At 42.8% G+C, this 10,378-nt stretch overlaps 1 protein-coding gene across 1 annotated transcript in view; it reads left to right on the top strand.

Annotated features, from left to right (window-relative positions):
* Positions 1–1,642: 1,642 nt before the first annotated feature.
* Positions 1,643–10,378, top strand: part of zbtb21 (zinc finger and BTB domain containing 21) — a 58,020-nt gene continuing 49,284 nt past the window's right edge. Inside the window, exon 1 of the mRNA XM_060832825.1 lies at positions 1,643–1,796. Within this exon, the coding sequence (XP_060688808.1) occupies positions 1,659–1,796 (138 nt within the window). The 5' untranslated portion in view covers positions 1,643–1,658. The remainder of the gene's footprint in view (positions 1,797–10,378) is intronic.

The raw sequence follows: 10,378 nt of genomic DNA, 5'->3' as shown, positions 1-10,378 counted from the left end.
ATTACAGAAACTAAAAACAAGGTGGTGTTGCAAACAAACCAAATTATTGCAATGACATAATAAGTATAAGAGTTGCATAACAAGGGTCCAATCAAAGTAATAAGTAATCCAAAACTGTACAACTCATTAGGTAGAGATTTCAAAACAATTTATCATGATGATGGTGTCACAACAAGGCAGTAAGGAAGATTTCACAGATACAGAAGTGTGGTGGGATCACATATAGCGTGACATGAACCCAAGATCACAGTTGAGGCCATCATCATGGGTATGGAACTTGGCTATCTGTTTCTGCTCAACCATTCTGCATTGTTGTATATCTTGAAGGTTTGGAGGACGGCTACCCAAAGGTCAGAGGCTGAGTGTCTTTGACTGTTGACGTGTTCTCTGACTGGGAGAGAACATTCTTTTCTGGCAATTGTTGCACAGTGTCCATTCATTCATTGTCATAGCATCTACATGGTCTTGCCAACATACCATGCCTTGGGGCATCCTTACCTTCAGCATAAGAGATAGACAATGTTACCAAATCACGTAAGTATCTGCCATGTGGTGTTCCCACGTATCCATGACAATGATCTGGTATATCTTGCAGTGGTTGCTGTGGTCGGGTCATGTGGTGTTGTGGCCTGTGTTGTCCTGAAGGCTGTGTAATTTGCTGTGAACGATGGTCTGTTTAAGGTTTGGCAATTGTTTGAGTGTAGAGACAATCTTGGCGAGATGCTCGTCATCATCAATTACATGTTGAAGGCTATGAAGAACATGGCATACTTTCTCACTCTATCAGTCGTATCCTGTTGCTGTCTTCTGAGGAGGTTGTTGTGGTTTTTCACTGTGGCACATTGGGAATTGGCAATCAGAGTTGAGCATTGTATCCCAATCTTATGAGAGGTTCCTTTAAACTCTTTCAGTATCCATCGCATTTCTCATCTGAACAGATCCTGTGTATGCACAGGGCTTTTCCATTTTTTGTTAAGATATTAAGGGATATGTCAGGTTTATGGACTTTTGAGATTAGTAGCTCAGCTTTACTTTAAGGTTGCAAGTTTGCTCGCTGAACTGACAGGTTGTTATCAGGCATTTTGTCACCATGCTAGATAACATCATCAGTGGTACAGAACACCAGCACTTCACCAGAGGCTCACTGATGGTGTTACCTCGCATGGTAATTTAACTTCTGAAAGCAGCAAACCTGCCAGCTCAGCAAGCAAACTTACAACCTTCAGGTACATAGAGTTGGGCTATGGATCAGCCAAAATCTCACTGAAGGGTGGAACAGGTTCTCAGCATTGAATGGCCTGCTCCTGTTCCAATGTCTGCACTGTTACATCTCTGAACAGGTTGATTTGAAAGAAATATGTTCCTAGTGGGTGGCAAAGCAGACAAAATGGCATCTGTTTGCGTATATACTAAGAGCACCGGTCAGCAGAAAGAGAAATATAAATTAATGTTACTGGATCGAAATACAAAGAAATGAGAATGGGTTGCCTTTAAGAGCACAGAGCAGGCCCATTGCCTATGATTGACAGGCTGGACCGGACATGACGGGTTCTGTCCCACCCACCCGCAAGCCCAGCCAATCAGGAGACGGCGTCCGTGACGAGCGCTCCATGGAGTGACCTCATCCCGAGTGTGGGATGACGTCAAATTCAAGATGGATGGAATCACGGCATCGGCGGCGCACGGCACCAAATTCTAAACCAAATAAAATCATCACCCGAATCCGGGGCTGGGCCAGGCACAGAGGGAGGAAAAGACAGAAAGAGGCCGAGTTCGAGGCGCCGCTTAACCACAGCGTGAGTCAATCCAGCGAATGGATTTCGTCAGTGCAAAAACTGCGAGCGACCGGAAGTTTAGAGTTGTCTGTTGTTTGTGTGTATGTGTGTGTAAGTAAGGACCGAGAGATAGCTGTACTGCTGAAAAAAAATGCGGCCTGCTCCTGACGTAACTCCGAGGTGGTTTTCGTCCCCTCCCCCTCTCCCACATCGGCGGCGGCGGTTGGTTTGCAGCTCGACCGAGCCCGCTGCGCATGCGTGCGCCACCTGACCTAATGTCCGAGCGCATGCGCCCCAGGCTGTCGTGTAGAGGAGGGTTGCCGGCGGTGCGCATGCGTTGGCTGTCGCCCCGTCGACGGCCTGACGCATGCGCTGTCGGCGCGTTTCCCGATAGTGATTGCCGAAACTACGCGTGCGTCATTCATGTCTCCCACGTGGGCTGGGAAGTGTGTGTGTGTGTTTCTGATTGTGTTTGTCGTCTTGTCTTCACAGACAAGAACAAAAATTCAAGAGGTGTGGCAGCGATTTCTGTTTTGCTTTGTACAAATCCTTAGCATTCGCAGTTCGTCGTTTTAGATTTTTGTATTTTTAGTATTTGTTTCCTCCTGGTTCCTTAGATGACCTTTAAAAACATGAAGACAAATTGCTGGAGAAAGTCAGCAGATCTAACAGGACTGTGAAGGGGTCACTGGACTCGACATTAATTATGCTTTTTCTTCACATGCTGCCAGACGTGCTGAGTTTGTCCAGCAATTTCCGTTTTGGTGTGATTCAGATCTCCCAATGGCTACAGTTATTTGTTTTGTTTTAGAAACCCTTTTTAATCCCATTTTTATCACTGAAACCATTTTGACATTTCACATATCATTAAAACAAGATCAGTTACATTTAAATGTAAAATGTATCACGACTCAATTTGTTTTCCCAAGTGTATCAAACGTCTTTATTGTTGACAATGTGCATTATTTTTGCAGTTTCCTCCCCCCACTCTCGATTTTGTTTGTTATTTTGCTAGAATGTCATGATTCTGATGTAAATGAAATCCAGTTTTTAATGAAAAAGACAAGATGTCCAATAAACCTGGGTCTAGCAATTGAGAGAAAGCGCAAAAGAGTTAGAATTTTAAGCCAAATATGTCTGATGTTCTAACAAGAAACTGTTGCCTTTTATTTTGGATCTGTAGCATCTGCTTTCATTACAGTTTTTAATAAACTGCTAACATCAGTTAATCTCTGAAGTGATGAGCTGCCACTTTGGCGAAAGTCTATAGTGAAATGCAGAATTTAATCATGGATGTCAAATCTAAAAATTCTCGTGAGATCCTAGGAAAAAGTGCTAGAATGTTTTTATTCCACCATAAAAGGATGAAATTGCAGTGTAAAATGTAACTGGAAAGTTAATATGTATTGTTTGTGTAGTAAACTATTGTCGGTGGATTGATTTAAGAGTTGTTTGTAGTCAAGATAGATTCCCTTAAAAGAGAAAGGAATGACAAACCAATCCAGACCTGCTTGGATGACATAGAGATAGGGATCATAGAGATCAGGTAGTACAGGTAAATGCTATTGATAACCAGGTTGAATAAAGAAGATTCACAGGAGAAATGACAAAACCCAAAATGAGAAGCAGAGAGGGAGAATGAATAGAGACTGACAGCCCAACATAAAGACAATCCTAAAATTTTAAAGGCATATTGTTGTGGTGCATTGCTAATCTCTTGGCCAGGAGGCCTGAGTTGAAGTTTCATCTGGCCTAGATGTGTGTCCCAGCATGTCAAAACTAGTTGATTTTAGATATCTGTAAAAGAATGGTAGAAGGTACAGGCTGATTAGGAAAAAGGAAATTTGTTTATGGAAGTAGAGTAAATGGCTGATGTACTAAATGATTAGAAACTATGAATAGTATTTCCTTCCATTCAGTATGACCGTGGCTGATCCTCATTCTCAATACCATATTCCTGCCTGTCTCCCTACTCCTTAATGTCTTTAAAATCTAGAAAAAAATTTTGTCTTTTCATTCATTCACATGGCCTCCACAGCTTTCTGTGGTAGAGAATTTCACAGATTCACTGCCCTTTGATTGATTGAAACGATATTTCTTTATTCTTGGGCCTTTTATCTTGTGTCTCCTGTTTTTCCCCAAGTGGGGAAACATCCTCCTGACTTTAGATTAGATTAGATTCCCTACAGTGTGGAAACAGGCCCTTCGGCCCAACAAGTCCACACCGACCCTCCGAAGAGTAACCCACCCAGACCTATTTCCCTCTGACAAATGCACCTAACACAATGGGCAACTTAGCATGGCCAATTCGCCTGACCTGCACATCTTTGGATTGTGGGAGGAAACCCATGCAGACAAGGGGAAAATGTGCAGACTCCACACAGACAGCTGTCTGAGGGTGGATTTGAACCTGGGTCCCTGGTGCTGTGAGGCAGCAGTGCTAACCATTGAGCCACCGTGCCACCCTGACGTTTGTCCAGCATTGTTGAAATTTTAATTAAATTCCCACTGCCATCCTTCTTGACTCTAATACATTCAGGGTCAGTCAAGTCACTCTCTTTCATACAACAGCTCTGCTATCCCTGATGTCAGTCTAGTGAGCCTCCACTGCTCTCTGTCTCGTGCTTTCTTTCTTTCTGGTAAGCATATGCAAAAAAATCCCTACTTTTGAATACAAATCCTCTTGCAATAAAGCAACTACGCTATTTGCCTTCCTAATTGCTAGCTACATATAGAATCATATATTACAGAAGTGGTTCCTTGGCCCATTAAATCTACACTCCTAAAAGGAAAATTTACTCTAAATCTACAGTAATCCCACTTTCCAGCACTTGGCTCATATCTTTGAATGTAATGACATTTCAAGTGCTTATCCAAGTACTTTTTAAAGACAGGATTCTTGCCTCAACTGCCTTTCCAGGCAGTTCATTCCAGAGTCCTGTCACCCTCTGGGTGAAAACACCTGTTGATCTTATTGACTGGTGCTCAAGGCCATCCACATTTCCCAATAACTCACCATTTGGTACTGTAATATGCCTTTCTGTTGGTTACACTGACATGTATTGCATCTGCCATGTGTTTGCCCACTTGCTCAACTTGTCTAAATCGTGTCTCCTTGCATCCTCCTCTCAGTTCACAATCCCTTTTTGTCATCAGCAAACTTGGAAATGTTGCGTTTGGTTCCCTCATCCAGGTAATTCATATGATGAATAGCTAGGGCCAAGATACAGATTCTTATGGTACCCAGACGTTACTGCATGCTGCTCGGGGCAGGGGGAAGACTCATTTATTCACTACTGTTTCTTGTCTGTCAACTAATTTGTGGTCCATGCCAACAGGCTGAGAAGGGCATGCATAGGGTGAATAGCCAAGGTCTTTTTCCTAGGGTGGGGAAACTCAAAACTAGAAGGTGTAGTTTTAAGGTGCGAGGGGGAAGATTTAAAAGGAACCTGACAGGTAACCTTTTTGTTGTAGATGGTGACGTGTATAGAACTAGCTGCCAGAGGAAGTGGTGGAGGCAGGTGCAATTACAACATTTTAAAAACCATCAGAATGGGTTTATGAATATGAAGGGTTCAGAAGGGAATGGGTCAAAAGCTGGCAAATGGGACTGGATCATATCCTGATGTCTGCTCGGTGTGAACAAGTTGGACTGAAGAATCTGTTTCCATGCTGGATGATTTTTACTCTTTGAGTGATGCCCTCTATCCTGTGGGCTTTAATTTTGCCCACTAACCATTTCTGAGGGACTTTATCAAAAGCTTTCTGAAAATCAAAATAGACCACATCTACTGGTTCTCTTTTTTACAAATTTTATTAATTAAATGCTCAAAATACTCTGGCACATGTTTTTTTTCCCCAGCATGATTTGCCTTTTCTAAATCCATGTTGGATTTATCCAATCCCATTAATGCTTTCTAAATGTTGTTAGCCTGTCTTTTATAATAGATCCTAGCATTTTGCTCCCTTACTGATGTTAGGTAAACACCTATAATTCTCTGTTCTATCCCAATTAATTGTTTCTAGAAACATTCCCCCTACTGAATTTAAAACTGACTGGACTGTAATTATTGGGCCAATCTTTGCAATTTTTAAAATAATATTTCCAGCAGTTGTCTGAAGCTAAATCATTTGTGAAACAAATTCATTCCTTCCTTGTTTGAGTGGCATGTTTAAAAAAAAATTGTGTTCGTTACAGTCCCACAATGTACACAAGAACTCTCTGGTCCCACTTCTCCTACACTTACAAAAGTTGCATCCTTTATCTTATATTGTCTCTTTACCGCCTTCCAACCAAAATAATCACCTCCGATTTCTCCGTTGAAAGTCTTCTGCCACTTATTTGGCCATTCCATTAACTTCTCTAAGTCCTTTTTGAAGTTCTATGCTACTATAATTCTCCAATTCCAGGACAGAGAGGGGTAGAGTGGTAATGTCACTGAAATAGGAATCCAGGGGCCCAGGCAAATCTCACCAGAGGACGTAATGGAATTTGAATCCAAGCAAGCAGTCTGGAACTGAAAGCTAACCTCTGTCTTCGTGATCGTGCAACAATGTTTGAGTGTCATTCCATCTTGTCCACTAACGTCACACTCTTCTCTGGATTTCAGCTCTCTTGTCCATGTTTGAGCTGAGGCTGTACTGTGGTCAGGAGCTGAGTGGCCCTAACAGAACCTAAACTGAGTCACTGCAGGTTATTGCTGAGCAGGTGCTGCTGGATCACACTGTTGATACACCTTCCATCACTTTATTGATGATCGAGAATAGACAGATGGGGTGGTGATTGGCTGGATTGGATGTGTTCTGTTTTTTTTGAATACAGGACATACCTGGCAATTTTCCATATTGTTGTGTAGATGCCAATGTTATAACTGCATTGGAAGAACTTGGTTAGAGTAGGAGCAAGTTCTGGAGCACAGGTGTTCAGTGTAATTGCCAAATTCTGTGCACATAGACTTTACAGTATCCAGTGCCTGCAACTGTTTCTTAATATCAAGTGGAATGAATTGAATTAGCTGAAGACTGATATCTGTCATGATGAGGATTACTGGCGGAGGCCAAGGTGGATCATCCACTTAGCCCTTTGTGTTGAAAATTGCTGTGAATGCTTCAGCCTTCTCTTTTGCGCTGATGTGCAGGGCCCTTCCATTGTTGAAGATGGAGATATTTGTGAAGCCACCTCCTCCAGTGAATCATTTGTCCACCACCATCCATGACTGGATGTGGCAGGACTGTAGTGCCTAGATTGGATCTGCTTTTATCACTTGCTGCTTACTGTTTGGCATGCAAGTAGTCCAGTTTGGTAGCTTCAGGTTTTTTCGGTATACCTGGTGTTGCGCCTGACATACCCTTCCGAACTGTCCATTGAACCAGAGTTGATCCCCTTGTTTAATGGTACTGACTGAGCAAGGGATATGCCAGGACTGGGGTTGCAAATTGGGTTGGAGTACAATTCTGCTGCTGTTGCTGGTCCATAGTGCCTCATGAATGCCCTGACTTGAGTTGCCAGATGTGTTTGAAGTTTATCCCGTTTAGCACAGTGATAATGCCATAGAAGATTAGGGTGGGTATTCTCAATGTGAAGATGGAACTTGGTCTCCAGAAAAAACTGTATACACTGATCACTCTTACCGATTATTATCCAGGCCAAATGCATTTGCAGCTGATAGGTTAGTAACGATGAGGTCAATTTTGTATTTCCTTCTTGTTGGTTACCTCACTACCTGTCGCAGACCCACTCTAGCAGCTATGCTCTTTAAGACCTGTAGTGCTGTTGTTGAGCCACTGTTCATGATGAACATTGAAAGTCCCACCCCAGAGTACATTTGTCATGTCTCCATGGAATTTAATAAAGCATTTGTTGAGGTCCCACTTGGCAGACTGGTTAAAAAAGTAAAAGCCTGTGTGATACAGGGTAATGTACCAAATTGGATCCAAAGTTGGCTTAGTAACAGAATCAAAGGCTAATGGTCATGGGCTGCTCTTAAGAATGGAAAACTGTTTCAAGTGGCGTTCTGCTGGGCTCAAGTGTTGGGATCCCTGCTGCTTGTTTTTATGCATCAACAATTTGGACTTGAATGTGGATGCATATGTGAGAAATTTGAAGCAGAGATAAAAATTGGCAGTGGGTTGCACAGTGGCTCAGTGATTCTCACTGTTGCCTCACAGCACCAGGGACCCGGGTTCAATTCCCGCCTTGGGCGACTGTCTGTGTGGGTTTCCTCCGGGTGCACCTGTTTCCTCCCACAATCCAAAGATGTGCGGGTCAGGTGAATTGGCCATGCTAAATTGCCCTTAGTGTTAGGCAGGAGAAAGTGAGGACTGCAGATGCTGGAGATCAGAGCTGAAAATGTGTTGCTGGAAAAGTGCAGCAGGTCAGGGAGCATCCAAGGAGCAGGAGAATTGACGTTTCGGGCATGAGCCCCTCTTCAGGAATTCCTGAAGAAGGGCTCATGCCCGAAATGTCGATTCGCCTGCTTCTTGGATGCTGCCTGACCTGCTGCACTTTTCCAGCAACACATTTTCAACTTAGTGTTAGGCACATTTAGTCAGGGGTTTATACAGGGTAGGGGAATGAGTCTGGTTTGGTAATTCTTCATTGGGCAGGTGTGGACTTGTTTCCATACTGTAGGGAATCTAATCTAATCTAATTGTGTAGAAGGTAACTATAAGCTCAAATGATATAGATGAATTGGTGGCTGGGCAGGAAAGTTGCAAATGGAGTTCAGCTTTAAGGTAATGCATTTAGGGAGGTCAAATAGTAAAAGGAAATTCAAAATAAATTTGAAATATACTGAGAGGGATACATGAAGAGAGAGATCTTGGTGTACAAATAGTCCCTAAAAGTAGCAGTGCAGGTAGATAAATTTGTAAAAGATATATGGAATGCTCTCCTTCACTGGCAGAGGTATAGAGTACAAAACTAGGGGAATAATGATGAAACTGTAAGACACAACCAGAGTATTGTAGGCAGTTCTAATCGCAGCATTACAGGTTGCTGCATTGCTTTGGAGAGAGTGCAGAGAAGTTTCCCTACAATGTTGTCGGGCCTGGAGAATTGCAGCTTTGAGGACAGACTGGAGAGGTTTGGGTTGCTTTTCTTGGAACGGAGAAGGTTGAAGGGTGACATAAAGTCATTGAGATGTACAGCACGGAAACAGATTCTTCAGTCCAACTCGTCCATGCTGACCAGATATCTCAACCTAATCTAATCCCACCTGCCAGCATCTGTTCCATATCCCTCCAATCCCTTCCTATTCATATACCCATCCCAATGCCTTTTAAATGTTGCAATTGTACAGCCTCCACTACTTCCTTTGGCAGCTCTTTCCATACACGTACCACCTTCTGTGTGAAAAAGTTGCCCCTTAAGTCTCTTTTATATCTATCTCCTCTCACCCTAAACCTATGCCTTCTAGTTCTGGACTCCCCGACCCCAAGGAAAAGACTTTGTATATTTATTCCGTCCATGCCCCTCATAATTTTGTAAACCTTTGTAAACCTCACCCCTCAGCCTCCGACATTCCAGAGAAAACAGCCCGAGCCTCTTCAACCTATCCCAATAGCTCAAATCTTCCAACCCTGGCAACATCCTTGTAAATCTTTTATGAACCCTTTCAAGTTCCACAACATCATTCTGATAGGAAGGAGACCAGAATTGCATGCAATATTTCAACAACAGTCTAACTAGTGTCCTGTATAACTGCAACACCTCCCAACTCCTGTACTCAGTACTCTGACCAATAAAGAAAAACATATCAATCGCCTTCTTCACTATACTATCTACCTGCGACTCCACTTTCGAGGAGCTATGAACCTGCACTCCAAGGTCTCTTTGTTCAGCAACACTTTCTAGGACCTTACCATTAAGTATATAAGTCCTGCTAGGATTTGCTTTCCCAAAATGCAGCTGCTTGCATTTATCTAAATTAAACTCCATCTGCCAGATCTCAGCCCGTTGGCCCATCTGATCAAGATCCCATTGTAATCTGAGGTAACCTTCTTCGCTGTCTATTACATGTCCAATTTTAGGTGTCATCTGCAAACTTACTAACTATACCAGATATCCTCAACTAATCTAGTCTCATCTGCCAGCATTTGGCTCATATTCCTCTAAATGTTGTAATTGTACCAGCCTTCACCACTTCCTCTGGCAGCTGATCCATACATGCACCACCCTCTGCACGAAAAAGTTGTCTCATAGGTCCCTTAAAATTTTTCTCCTCTCACCCTAAACTTATGCCCGCTAATTCTAGAATCCCCCACCCTAGGGATGAAACCTTGTCTATTTATCGTGTTCTATGCCCCTCATTATTTTATAAACCTCTTATTAGGTCACCCCCCTGCCTCCAATGCAAAATTATACAAAATTGTGAAGGGTATGGATAGAGTAGACAGGAGGAACCCATTTCCCTTGGCAGAAAATTTAAAAAGCAGGAGTCGGTCATGGATTCAAGCTAAGTAACAGAAGGATGAGAAACCATAAGGAAAAGCTTAATTTATGCAGCGGTGTCTGCAATTTGCTGCCTGAGTTAGTGGTGGAGGCAGAGACCCTGAACTCTTATAAAAATTATCTGGATCCGTATTTAAAATGCTGTAAGCTG

This window comes from Hemiscyllium ocellatum, chromosome 12 (genome assembly GCF_020745735.1).
Source record: "Hemiscyllium ocellatum isolate sHemOce1 chromosome 12, sHemOce1.pat.X.cur, whole genome shotgun sequence".
NCBI lineage: Eukaryota > Metazoa > Chordata > Chondrichthyes > Orectolobiformes > Hemiscylliidae > Hemiscyllium > Hemiscyllium ocellatum.
The sequence above is the reverse complement of the archived record's forward strand: the minus strand, read 5'-3'. Positions and strand labels throughout refer to the sequence as shown.